Below are 14,309 nucleotides of genomic sequence, written 5' to 3'. Positions count from 1 at the left end.
GTTTTTAATGATAATGTGTTTGTAAATAAACTTGTTTGGATTTTCTCACTTATGTTTTATGGATTATGTATTATTGTGTGTGTACATTAGAGTGAGTGGGGATGGCATAGAAGCACACTGCAATACCTGAGCTCATATTATAGTATATGAATGATATATACCGTACTTCTGGGATGAAGTTGGGATAAAAGTCAAGTAAGTAATAAATAAGTCACTAGACCAGCCAATTGACCTATGGTTTTGGACTGGACTTGAACCCCAACGCTCCTTGTTAAAAAAGTCCTGTGCATATGCACTCCACCAGCCTCCCTGACCACCAACCCAATAAACATATGCACGTATGAACACACATACATGATGTGTACAATTGAAATATATATGTATAAAAGTATAAAAAGAAAGTGAAGTATCCATGTATGTGCAAGTGAAGTGTATGCCCAAGTGAAGTAGCCTATATGTGCAAGTGAAGTATTATGTAAGTAAAGTATATGTACGCACAAATGAAGTATGCATGTATTAGCACTGGTTAGTACCAATGGGGCTCCGTAAACAAGTGTTTAACACCAGTATGTGCAAGTGAAGTAGGCTATTCAATTCTGGCCTAAAGCGCTTCATTAGGCAGAGCCCCGTTGATTCCTATTAGAGTTGCTCAGTTGCGCGTTAACGGAACCAAACCCGGATGATCGGCACTACCTCCACATTGAGCGACCCATAGAGCAGGCGCACTAAAATATAAACGTTTTTTTGAGCCAAAAGCCGTTTTCCAAGCTGTTCGCTCCTTCTCCCATAATAAAGTCAGGTGATGAGACATAACATAAAGACTGACGATCCCTTATTGACAAGTCGTGGTGCGTGAATGCCTCCTGTGAGTTCTCTTCAAGGCTTTGCCATTAACCACATAGCCACAAAACACACCGAGGGCCTGCTTCGCCATCACCTTTCTTTAACTGTCTATGGGCACCACCCACAGATCTCACCCTACTTTGTCACCATAGACTGTATAATATTAATATTATACAGTCTATGGTCCTGCCGAAGTTTCTCGTGTTTCAGCCATTGACATATATAAAAGGTTTCAGCCTACTCTCTTCCTGCGCTCTGCTGGACGCCAGGGAGAGGCGCAGCCGTGGTAACGTATGATTGATGTCGCACACTTTTACAACTTTTCTTGAAATAGTTGGCTAAAAGTAATGTAATTTTAAAACAATTTTAATGATAAAATGTTAAAATAGTTAGCTAAAGTAGCTAGTTAAGTTAATGTATAACAACAGTTGACGTTAAAATAGTTAACTAAAAGTAATTGATAAACGGTTGAATAGCAAGCTTGCTAAAAGTGATGGATATCATTAAAATAGGCTAATAGGCTAGCTAAATACACCGTCCAAATAGTTAACAAAAGAAATGGATAGTTTAAATAGTTCCAGTGGTTAAAAGTAATGGATAACAGTTGAAACAGCTAGCTAGCTAATGTTAGCTAAAAGTAGGCCTAATGGATAAACAGTTTAAATAGTAGTATTTAGCTAGTATGCTAAACGTATAACGTCACAGTTAAATGGTTAAAGTTATTTTAACAATATCCAGGTTTCTGATGAAGGGCTCAAGTTTAGTCTCATCATATTATTAACATGCAGTTCTGCATCATTTAAATACAATTGAAAAGTAAGAAAAAAAGCATGCTGCCGCCTTGGTGGTCTGCAGGACATTAAGATTTATACAATCTTATTAGCCTAGCTACATGTTCTACATGTGATTTAATCATTAATGCTACAGTATTCCTCACTAGTCGTTAGTGAAGAACAATTTAGCATTTGGTATGTATGTTAGGGAATGATTCCTCAGTGCACTGGATCAAATGAGGTTTGACGGTTGGACTCTGCTGTCATCCGTAGGTTGGGTAATCCGGTGAAAGATCAATATGACCAAAATCTGCCCTTCCCCTTGATGCCTACATGATCAGGTGTCAGGTGGCAGCAATAAGGCTAATAGGATGATGTGGCTCAGAGGTGCAGATGTGTATGCCAGTGTGATGAAACTGCAACACAAATTTGCATAGAGGAATTTGTGCTATTATAAAAACAGTCTTGCGTAATTCTAGACTGAAGTCACGCAAAACATATTATGTTGCTTTTCTTACATTTTAATGTTGATATACAATTAAATTAGTCCATGTAATAACTAAAACTATGCTGGGTAAAAAACTCAACATTTGTTTTTTAGGATTTCCCATTGTAAAGCAATACAGTAGGCCTATTAATTATACATCATTTGAAAGCAATTCCCCCCCCCCCATGAACAAATAATGGGAGGAAAATGTTATGTATATTTCTGCTTGAAGCATTGACTGGACTTGCATTTGAGTTGTCTTGAAAATCTAAATCAGGAATGAAATGCTTACTATTACTTACTTCAGTGAGCAATTTACTGAACTATGATTTCAGATTAATCGTTCTTGGTAAATCTGGTTAAATCTTTGGGGGACAAAATAATAATATGAAGCTTCATTACTGAGATGAGAAGGATCAGTACAGCTCACACTTGAGCTCTTATCAAAACATCCAACCAAATACTAAAATGTATAGAGTGCAACTTAGTTTAAAGGTACTCAAAGCTACAAATTGTTTTGTCACATACAGCAAACCTCTCCTCACTATCCGCGAGCTGTCGGTCCCCTGAACACACTGTAAAAAAACGCGGTCTCTGTAGACAGCCCAGGGTCCACAAATGCCAACAAAAACAAAGTGGCCAACCTGGGGCCTGTTTCACAAAAGCAGAATTTATAAATCCAGGATAACTGATAAAGCGAGGCTTGACCTAGTCTAATCTGTGCATCCTGGCTTGGTGCGTTTCACGACGGTCGAGCCAGGCTGAGGAGGAGCGACTAGGTCGAGCCAGGCTGAAGTCATTCAGATAGATGCGCGTCCACGGCTTTCCTCAAAAGACCGCAAGGTCGTTCACAGATTTACTGATGCCAAAATGGAGAATACGCATTGTACACACTTTATACAGAGTGAGCAGCAGCTTCGAGTGGAAGTATGATGACGTGAAACACATTATTTGTATAAAAAGAAAAGAAACACGGCCGCTGTAATGAAACCGCGAGAAAGCGAGGCAGACGATCACGGACCGACTGAATGCGTAATTGTAGCCTAAATATCTACATTAACTGACCACAGCTCTGAACTGAAACCTTCATAATTATACCATTCAAGGATTTGGCTACTAATCATTTTCACAAATTAACAGTTGTACTCTTTGCCTTAAAAGCAAGCAGAAGATAATGTTACTCAGGAAATTTACCATGAAGATCTATTTTCTACAACGCTACAATATGATGCGTAAAAATCTCTTTCACTCTGTTCCTCCCTCTCTCTCATGGGCTAAAATATAAATGTCCTAAGTCTAACTTTAGATTAACTTCCACTGCTCGCTTTTAATGCAAAGTAGTTCATAAATGTATATTTTTAGACTATCATTCAGTCAGTCCGCTATTATCTGCCACGCTTTTTCACGCGTTTCATTTTTTTAGAGGACGAGTTTCCTTCTCTACATATTATATGCCTTGCTCCCTGTATATATGGACATAGAAAATGAAGACACTGAAGAAATTCGACTCCAAAATCTAGAAACTATAAAGATAATTAAGTGATAAAGTCCATCACTGTAAACATGAATGGAACGGAGTATATTTATCAGTTATTTCCCCCCCAAATATAAGGTCAACAACCATTGAGGTGTCCTCTCCCTGTTGTTACATGAATGTACAGTAGCCTACATCACTAGATAGTTACTGGTCCAGTGAACTAAGACTTTAATTTGGGAGGATTGTACAATTACGATATGTTCTTAAATTGTACAATCCTCCCAAATTATAGTCCCAGTTTACTGGACAACATAAATTTTGTGCTAAGAATGCCAAATGCAATGCCCATGGAAGTGGAACATACATGACCCTTTATTGTTAAAGAATAAAAAAAAAAATTAATCAACTAAAATAATTCAAGGTGCATTGGTCAACTATATAAATGTACAGCATTGCATGTATTGGCCTTAGTAACAGATTTCATTTAAAAACACATTTGAAATTTTATCAGCCTTTTCTAATTATCTCAACAACTGCCATAATATATTCATCAAACTTATAACAACAATATGAACAGCGGTCTGGTCTTCATACAGCAATATAACAGTAACAATGACTGTCACATGAATAATTATAAATAAAAATATATCTATTTAATAGTCACAACTTTAAATAATAACAGTACTTAAATAAACAGCAATAAGCACCTGTTGTATTTTAATCTAGGCTGATAACAATAGGGTAAAACCACTGCTGGGTGATCAGAAAAGGCTCCAGGATTAAATAAATCCTGGCTGTTAGCCTGGTCAGGAGCAGGCTAGCTGCACAGAATAAATCTCCATGGTGATTTATGTGCCTCCGCTTTCGTGAAACCAAATCAAGGCTTAATTCATCCAGGATAACTGGGAAATCCCGGCTTAGTCCCTTATCATGGTTTTGTGAAACAGCCCCCTGGACCACAAAAACATAACAAACCGTGTTCTAGCCTTCGGCCAATAACCGACAAGAAGGATTTGGGGTGGGGGTTGGGGGGGTTAGTTCGCTGAAGCACGGAAGGGAGGGGGAGGGGATGGGATGAGGAGGAGGAGGGAGGGGCGAGCTAGTCTCGTTTTGTTTGAATATACTTTGAACGTCAACAAGAATAACGTCTCCCAACATCGCTTAGAGCACCTTTAAATACAGTTCCTTCTCCAGACAATATTACGCTCTCATGGCCCTGTTTTTTTAAAGGAAGTTGTTGTAGTTGTAAGGAATGGCTGATTTGGACAGACCCTGGCTAACAATTTCCCCCTGTTTCCAGTGGTTATGCTAAGCCAAGCAAACCACCTGCTGGCTCTAGCTTCATGTTGAGCGCACAAGTAGTATTAATCTCCTCATTCAACTCTCAGCAAGAAAGCAAATAAGCCTATTTTCAAAATGCTGGACTGCTGCTTTAAATGACCACTGCTGTTTGCTGAATGCAGCCATAAAAGAAATAAATCATTGCTTCAAGGATTATTTAATCATCTATGGTAAATCTTAAGATACAGTCAGTATGTTGCCAGTCATGTGTTTCTTTTACTTTATTCACATTGCTACACTTTGTTCTACAGTATCAGAAAAAAACAAAAAGAAGTTGTAAGGGAGGAAGAGTTTGTGTGTGTGTTAACGCGTCAGTCTTTCTGTGTGCGTGTCACTGCAGGTAAAAGCGAGACTCCCCCGGCCCGTAAAGCGATCCTAACACCATGAATAATGAAGTGTGCCGTGGCAAAGAGGATAAGTTCTCTGTGCAAGGCTCCTTTTTCACAGGGCTTTCTCCCGTGGGTCACGTGAGTGCTGAGGTGACAGTAATTTTTCATGAGTATGTGTGTGTTAGTCATATGGCCATAAACTGCCATAGTTGGAAATGTCCAGGTAGCCACTGCACCCTCTGCGTGTCCTGTGAGTCTGTAAACCTGCAGCCGCACACACCTATGCTGCCCTGAACCCCACGATCCCAGGACCTCTCTGCAGCCAAGGGTCAAATGAATTGTCTTACACCATTACAAACTCAAGGCAGCACTTACGAAACTAAAGGCTAGGGAAGTGGATGAATAAAAGATGCCGTCGAAACAGAAAAAATCCACAGCTTCGGAAGAAACCAAAGAGGTTGATGACGAAGTGGAGGAAACAGAGCCAAAGTTTAAGGAGAGGAGCAACGGTGTGACCCGTGCAGACACCACAAAAGGAGAGAAGAGTCGGAAGAAACACAAGAGCACAGAGAGCTCTGAGAATCAGGAGGCCCCGGAGAAAGAGAAGAAGAAAAAAGAGGGTGAAAAAGTAAAAGAGAAAAAGAAGAAAAAGAAACCAGATGATGATGTTGAAGCTGTTGCTGTGATTGAAAATGAAGCTGAGGAGGGTGAGCAGAACAATAATGACCCCACGACCAACTCCAAGAAGGAGAAATCAGAGAAGCTCAAAGAGAAAGTGACTGAGGGAGCGAAGGAGGAAAAGAAAAAGAAGAAGAAGTCCTCCACAGAGAATCCAGAAGGAGAGGAGGAAATGGGATCCAAGGATAAGAAGTCAAAAGATGGAAAGAAGAAAAAGAAGTCTCACAATAATGGTGGTGATGAGGAGCCATTGATTGAGGAGCAGGAAGAGGAGGAGGACTCAAAGAAAAAGAAAAAGAAGAAGGCAAAGAAGGGATCGGCGGACAGTGACGAAGATAAAAAGAAAAAGGGGAAAAAAATCAAAAATAAACAGGTGGACTATGGCGTGATCTACCAGAATGAGCTGCTGAACTACCACACAGACTCGTCTGATGGATATGAGGATGAGTACTACAAAAAGAAAGGTAAGGATTGACATTGTAGAGCTGACAGAGAAGCCACACATGTTGTATTTCAGGTAAGTCTCAGTTACATGACGTATGTATTTTCCTGTTGGAGTGTCCCAACTGGTCAAATGTTGAATACAGGTTTCCTCTAGTTCACGTGCAGGAGCACCCCGGGGAATCCCTCTGTGATTGTTCTTGGGTGAAAGCTCAGTTATGTTCTACATGAATGGAGCCAAACAGAAGCTCGGGGGCAGACAGGTGCTGGGTGCCGTCCCAGACTATGTGGCTAAGAGAACCACCGGGGCCAGAGGCAGGGCCGGGAGCCAGAGGAGCTTTCTTAAGCATATCAGAGGTTTTAAAATGGGGGAACCAGATCTCGCAGGAGGCTGCAAAATAGTTTTTTGTATTTTGTTAGGGAAAAGGGGACTGCAGGGTGATTTATGAGCTAGGTAAAAAAACAAGATGCAACAACCTGAACAATGAAAATGCTGACAACTACTCTGTCAATGTAACCATATTATATCGAACAGAATAACCATAGCTGGTAGATACGGTAAATTCTTTTTACTAAAGCTACTTTAATGTAACCTTGCTTCTGAGCTACTCAGTTGTGTGGAAAAGGAGTTACATTATCATCCAATGAAAACCATGAATTAGTTTATATCATCATTTGAAAAATCTGAGCTCAAATGTCTACTTGCTACCGTTTCCTGATCTTTCAAACATTTTGCAGTTGAAAGACCCTGCAAAAGCCATTCAGTTTAGACTACTCGGTTGCACTGTTACTGCTCTGCATGCTCAAATCATGACCATAAACAACTCTGTCAACAAGAAATTACGTTATGCATTTATGCAATAGCAATTTTTTTTTTGAGAGAAACATAATGCCACCTGAATTGTTTTTTTTAACAACATAATGTGGAATTAAACAGATCTGCAAAGAAGCAAAAAATTTGCATTTGGAAAGTACAGCACTGCGCTGTTTTCAAAAGTGCTGTAATTGGGGAAATTGCCTATAAATGCAAAACATCTGAATTTAAAAGCTTTTTATGTCTTAATCCCCCCACCCCCATGACATTTCATTGTATTTTCCATCGTTTTCACTGTAAGATAATTGCTACTATAAAGTAGCTGATTAAAGTTAATGTATCATTAAGTATCATTATTTAGCATCAGTAGCAGTGATACATGCCTGTGCACACGTCTTTCATACCTCACTGGCTGACTCAGGTCTCTGACACTCAAGGACTTTATCGAGGCACAGTTTTACCAGGCCACTGTCTATCTGATTTTATCAGGTGTCTCTCTTTCTCTTTAATCTAGCTTTAATAGCTCTGCTCACTGTTAATTAGGTATCCATGTCCTTATCGGAGCGACCAAATTACTCTTTATCAGGTCTCTGCCTCTCCTTTCCTCCTCTCCTGAATGTTTTTTAAGTAATCTGTCGGTCTTCTCTTTCTACTTCTTCCGCATGTCTCCCTCATTCAATGTATCCTCTCCTACCAGTTCCTTTATGCACTCCTTGATGGATGTTTTTCACCCTGGATATCAGTGAACACAGTTTACCACCCCTCAAAAACACAGTCTACCTCTGTTCAGACTGGACACAACTTTATCCTTCATCTGATTAGGTTTGACCGTAAGTCCTAGACAGTGTCCCATACCTTTCTGTCTATCTTACATAACCACAGGAGAGAGGAGTTTACATTTGCCAGCAGTAATGCAGCAGGACTATAGACTATGGAATTACCACTGTACAGGCCGATCTATTAAGTCACAGGCAGCAATCAATTGCTGACTATTCTCCTACTGAAGATTTAATGTTGTTACCTGTAACAGGCGTGACTTTCAAAATCCTCTCCAAATAATACAGATACTTTGTTTGCGTGTTTGGAATTAAAAGTAATCTGATGAGTCATCATCAGCCCTTTGGATTCATGGTAACAAAAGTTAAATGAAAAAACACACAATGTGATTACACAGACCATAATGCATTTTTGTAAGTAAATCAGAATCAGAATCAGAAATACTTTAATAATCCCAGGGGGAAATTATTTTTGTTACAACTCCAGATATACAAACAACATATATTATCCAGACTTTAACATATATATTAAAAACAAATTTACAGTAATAATATATAAAAGATCAAATGTACAGTCTTAATGTGCAAATGGTGCAATAAAAAGAGAAATGATTGTCTATGTTTGAGAAATTACAGAGAAGGACTTAATTATTTAGTCACAAGCATAGTCTACTGTACATAGACACAATAGTGCTTTGAGCTAAATGCTAACTTGGGCGCACTAACCATTAGGATTGGGTGTCATCAATGATTTTCGAATTGATTTGATTCCGATTCACCAGGTCCTACATCGATTGTATTCCCGATTCGATTTTATTTTCGATATCAGTTAGGTTAGGAATATTTCAGACTGCTGAGTTTTTATCATGTTTACCCCCCCATCAACTCAGTAGCTTGGCCAGAGGAAGACACACATTTGTGAAATGTGAGAGAGGCTTGGCTGGTATATCACACCAGACATGGATTCGCTGCAGATTCGCCGCATTGAATTCCCTGGCAACCGTGCATGGAAGGAAACATAATGCTCCCTAATGTTTATAGATTATTGGACACTGTCTGAGGATCTGACTTTGTGTCTTTGTCCTTTTATTCAACCTTCTACTTTTTAAATAATTAAGTCCTTGTTAGATCTAATTGAACTTATTCCCTGAACATAATCTCACTATTTCAGATTTGTGATCTTTATTGCAACATGGGCAACGGTGCACACATTTTTGTTTTATCTCTCCTCTGTCTAATCTCCACTCTCCTCTCTCTTTCAGTGTATGAGGTGGTCACTATTACTGGTGATGTAAAGGGAGCTGGGACAGATGCTAATGTGTTTGTCACCCTTTTTGGAGACTTTGGCATCACGCCCAAGGTTCACCTGGCAAGCAAGTAAGTTTAAAAGGGTTTATGTTGATGTCATTGTGTTATAGTATATAGTATGCTTAAAAAATATGTAAGATCTAAATCTGGTCTCACTGACTTGCTCTAACTTGTTGTTTCACTTATTATATCAGGTTGTATGTGTCACATAGAGTCCATTGGATTTCATTCTGTTTCAGTTCATATTATTAGTAAACCTAACTCGTTTAATACTTTTTAAATGTCACCTGTTAACTTTGAACCTTTTCTATTCCTTTCTGATCCTTCAGCACAGAAAAGAGGTATTTTCTAATTAGCCTTTTGAAGGATGGTTATGATTCTGTCCTTGTGTTGAGTTGTATTGTGTATATAACACTGTATGGGGGAGCATTCCTGCTCAGCATTAATCTGATGCCTGCAGAGCCCATGAATCAAAACAAAATCAGTTTGCACACCAAGGATCTCTTTGACCCGTTTGTCAAAACTGTATCAACCTGAAACTTAAAAATCCTCAGCAGCACACTCTGATAAAGGTTTGGTTGTGGTGCAGGAATCCCTCCCCTATACAGTTGTTTAAAATGTCGGACACAGAATATCTGGAGTAAGGAGGAACTATGTGACATGGCCGGTCTTCTTTTTTTCATTCAGAGGCAAATGAAAGAAGACCACGATGTCATTTCTGTGGATGATCAAATGACTCCCAGGGGAGCTTATCAGCAGTTGGCTCCCTTTATCTCTGCACACATTGATTGATAGGGTTACCTGTGCAGTATATAGGATGTACCAACGTATTGTAAGCCACACTGGACCATGTCACCCACACCTGGCGGTGGTCTCATTCATCCACTTTAGACAACATCAACATGCCATGTATTCAGTATCGCCATGCTGTGTGGCCATAGTGTTGCTCAGCAGGTGAAATAGCATACAGTACATGGATGTTGATGAGTCACTTGATGAGTCATATAATAAACCTATTGCAAAGTAAGGAGTTTCACCTTACTCCGATATATATTAGGTCCTGCCTGTATTGTGTAATGATCGATAAAAACTTTATAACATGATACAGGTAAGGGAGGTTTTTTTTTTATGTCTCCAAGCATATTTGCCCCGATTGAACAATCGCAGCAGATTAAAAATGCAACTCGTTGGAAATTCATTGTGATTATAACAAATTCAAATTGCATGAATTCCAAAGTTTGCATTGGCTTTGCTTTTGCACATAATCAATGTCTCCCCATCATTCTCTTACAGGTGATTTTACATGGAAACAGAGAACGAGTTTTTTGACAGTATATGACACCGTGCACTTTAATTATTCGAGCCCTGGCATTGTCTGTGGGTTGAATATCGCAGGGAGATGAGCACAGATGGAGATGTGGGTCAGAGACAAAGGCAGGTATTCTCTGTTAATGGAAAAGAGGGTGTCTGATTCACCGTGGTTGGCAGAGGGGGTCCGCTGTGCACACAGGCTGAGCTCGGCTCTGTGAGGGGTAGAAGTACATGAGGAGGAGGGAGCGCTGAAGTGGCCGAGCCTCAGGAGAGTTTCAGATTATGCAACTGTCAGGAGACCACCAGCGTTCCCTAAGGCGAATCAGTCAGGAGATGTAATTTATGTTCCAGAGTTCAGTTCTGTCTGTCTGGACTGTTTCTTCAGCTCATATAATCTCTGTCACTCAAATAGAGCATCTCTCTCTTTCTCTGTCACACACACACACACACACACACACACACACACACACACACACACACACACACACACACACAAGAAGTTATCTTTCTCCCAAATTCTGACGTTTTCCATGTTTCCTCAATTAACAGAAGCCGAACTGCATTTGAGAAGAACAAGACGGATGTTTTCCGTATCAAAACACACAACGTGGGGCCTCTGAAGAAGCTGAGGTACTGTACAGCAAATTCAATGTGACAGAAAACCACACAGCGCTCACTGCCTCTTTGCATGGCTGCAGCAGATACACAGAAAGCACAGCTACGGGTCACTGACAACATCACTGTCTATGCTTCATAGTTAAGTATACCTCACACAGGATCACAGCAGCTTAGAGAGAGGATCAAACAGGAACATTTCTCACTTATTTTTCAGCTATGCAGCTGGCCATCAAAGGATTTCATCCAGTGACAGAAGGTTAAGCCCCATCTGTTGGGAGTTAGTGTCTTACTCCAGAGGAGACTGAGTTACATCACAGCCGCCACACATGAACAGTGAAATGAGGCAGCAGGATACATTTAGTCAAAGATTGCAAAAAATAGAGCTTCTGCACCATGGCTAAGAAATTCAGAACTATAGGAGTGTTTCTTTTTTTCCCCAGCATGTTTTACTTCTTTTTTTTTTCTTTTTTTTACAAAACAATCTAAACTAAGGTACACTTACCAGCATTTGTTTGTCTCTTTTACTACTGATACTGCTGATCTCGCATGTCAGGTCCATCTCCATAGTAACTGATGAAACTCTATCTACTGATAAAGATTGTGTGATATGGTTGAAAGCTCCTGAAAAGGCTAGTAAGTGGACCATGAGTTCTGATTGTAATGTCAAACAACTACATCCAAAATTATGATTGCTTCTACAATATTGTTGTCGACATCGCCAGAGGAGTGTGAATCTATCCATTTACTCAAAATATATTTCAACAATAAAGTAGTAGCAGATATTATAAAATCAGACAGAGGGATACCAAGGCTTTTCACTCCTCAAGTGCAATTCAGACTACTAACCTAGAAACTGACCACTGGAGAGTGTTTCTACTCATGTTTACTCAAAATTATCCACAGGTCCTAAAGTTTATAGGAGCCTGTCACAATTTATATGCTCATATGTCTACATTTAACATAGCAGCTCCTCATAAATTGAGACCCGCCGGTGCTGTAAAGCTCTTGGAATTGTCTGGATTAATTGTGTGGGAGCTGGCAGGCACTATTATTCTCCTGTTTGGCTGTTTTTTCTATTTATTGTGTGAGTGCTGGCAGAAGCCCATTTTTGGCATCTACACAACTACACAACTACTCCCAAATGATTTGTACAACAAAAATCTAATGAATATTAAATCTGGTTGTAATCCAGCTCAGGAACCTTAGTGTGTGAATCCTCTTGTTTCTCTCTACTGTCTGTTATTAACACACTCAGTGACTCTTGTGCTTTAAAAGTTGTTAAATCAATATATGTCAAAACAAGTTGCTTGCGGCTGTATTTCATCGTCCCTCATCTTCTCCATTGTTTGGTATTTACCACTGCAGAAATTCAAACAACCTGAAATAAATAAATCATTTTTTTAAATGCATTGGTGCATGTGATGTGGAAAATTCATTTGTGATTACCTGCAGGGTGAATTCATATCACACTATGACGGTTGACTCCCCAGGATTGAGCACGACAACACGGGGATGAACGCCAGCTGGTTCTTGGACAGGGTGATGGTGACCGACATGAACCGGCCCCATCTGCGCTTCTATTTCGCCTGCAACAATTGGCTGAGTCGGGAGGAGGCTGACAACCTGTTTGTCAGGGACCTGCTGGGCAGCATGAACCCCATGGACGTCCCAAAATGTAGGTCACTCTGGGACAAACGCATAACACAAAGCAGACACAAAGGTTCACTAAGGTTAAAATGAAATAACAGTTGATTAAATTCCAAATACCTCCACCACATTGCAGAGAAACCACTTGGTTTGAAATGTCACCAGAGAGACTACAGTTTTAAGATAAAATACAATATACATAAGCCTCGACAGTTCACAACTAATAAGACCAAGAGCTCTAATACTTATGCTAATGTAACTATCTCCTTAAAACCAATTTGATACTGATGTTAGATAGGTAAGTCTTCCAAATTACAAATTTGAAAGCATTTTAGAACCTTGACAGTGTTAGTACCATGTGTCTGGACAGTTGTACACAAAGGTGCCTGATAGCCTACATATCTTCCTACAGTTTCATTTTGAAATAGAATGCCATCAGAGTATAATCTTCAGGTAAAGCCCATATGTCCTCTGTTGCAATGTGATCCAACATGTCAGTACCTGCAGTCAGTCAAGCAGAACATTGTGAAGCCAAGGATCAAGTAAAGACATAAGGACACTGTGCTGTGAGGGAGTGGTCATAGCAATATGCGCACACACACACACACACACACACACACACACACACACACACACACACACACACACACACACACACACACACACACACACACACACACACTCTGTTATGAATATTTAACTTGGAAACCATCCTAGGTTGGATTAGCAAGGCACCTGTCTAATGACAATAGAGAAGTCCAACTAATTATGATTGAATAGTGCTACTAGGTAGACAGTTGGTTTTGAAAGATCAACATTTACTACACTGTTAGTCTTTCTTGGGCATTGGTTATATAAATCACTGTATTCTTGATTTCCTAATTTATGTTTTGCAGTAAATAAATACATAGTAAGTGTGTTCACTGCTGACATGAAGGGAAGTGGAACTGATGCTGATGTCTTCCTAAACATCTTTGGAGAGAATGGTGACACAGGTAGGGCCGCAACTAATGATTTTTTCATCTGTTATTCTGTGGAAAATGTTTCTATTCATTTATCAACCACATAGTCTATACAATGTTGGAAAATATATTAAATAACTTAAATACAATTTTAATTTTCCAGAACTAAGGAGACATCTTTGTTTGTCTTATTTTGTCTTATTTACAAAACATATTACATTTACAACGATATAAACAAAGAAAAGTGGTAAATCCTCACATTTGTGAAGCTGAAACCAGCACATTTGGCATTTTGGCTTGATAAATTACTTAAGCAATGAACTGAATATCAAAATAGTAGTGGATTTAGTTTCTGTTCTGGTTCTGTCCTGATCAAGTAATCGCTAGACACAGGTGACTCTTATTTACCTCCAACAATAGCCATGACAAATACTGTTGTGTATTTATTGTTACTGTAATAATGTAGCTGTATATGATTTCAATGTGTTTGACTCCTGCTCCAAA

General features: G+C 39.5%; 1 protein-coding gene across 6 annotated transcripts in view; it reads left to right on the top strand.

The window, feature by feature from the left end:
- Window positions 1-786: 786 nt before the first annotated feature.
- The window catches only part of loxhd1a (lipoxygenase homology PLAT domains 1a), a 38,088-nt gene continuing 24,565 nt past the window's right edge, over window positions 787-14,309 (top strand). For 2 of the 6 annotated variants that reach the window (XM_028601324.1, XM_028601330.1), the window contains exons 1-6: window positions 838-1,129; window positions 5,262-6,392; window positions 9,222-9,336; window positions 11,128-11,208; window positions 12,687-12,871; window positions 13,740-13,838. In XM_028601324.1, the coding sequence (XP_028457125.1) occupies window positions 5,660-6,392; window positions 9,222-9,336; window positions 11,128-11,208; window positions 12,687-12,871; window positions 13,740-13,838 (1,213 nt within the window). In that variant the 5' untranslated portion in view covers window positions 838-1,129; window positions 5,262-5,659. Of the gene's footprint in view, window positions 1,135-5,261; window positions 6,393-7,816; window positions 8,014-9,221; window positions 9,337-11,127; window positions 11,209-12,648; window positions 12,872-13,739; window positions 13,839-14,309 lie in introns of those variants that run through there. The other 4 variants (XM_028601326.1, XM_028601325.1, XM_028601329.1 and 1 more) reach the window with 4 other exon arrangements.

This window comes from Perca flavescens, chromosome 16 (genome assembly GCF_004354835.1).
Source record: "Perca flavescens isolate YP-PL-M2 chromosome 16, PFLA_1.0, whole genome shotgun sequence".
Classification (NCBI taxonomy): Eukaryota; Metazoa; Chordata; class Actinopteri; order Perciformes; family Percidae; genus Perca; species Perca flavescens.
The sequence above is the reverse complement of the archived record's forward strand: the minus strand, read 5'-3'. Positions and strand labels throughout refer to the sequence as shown.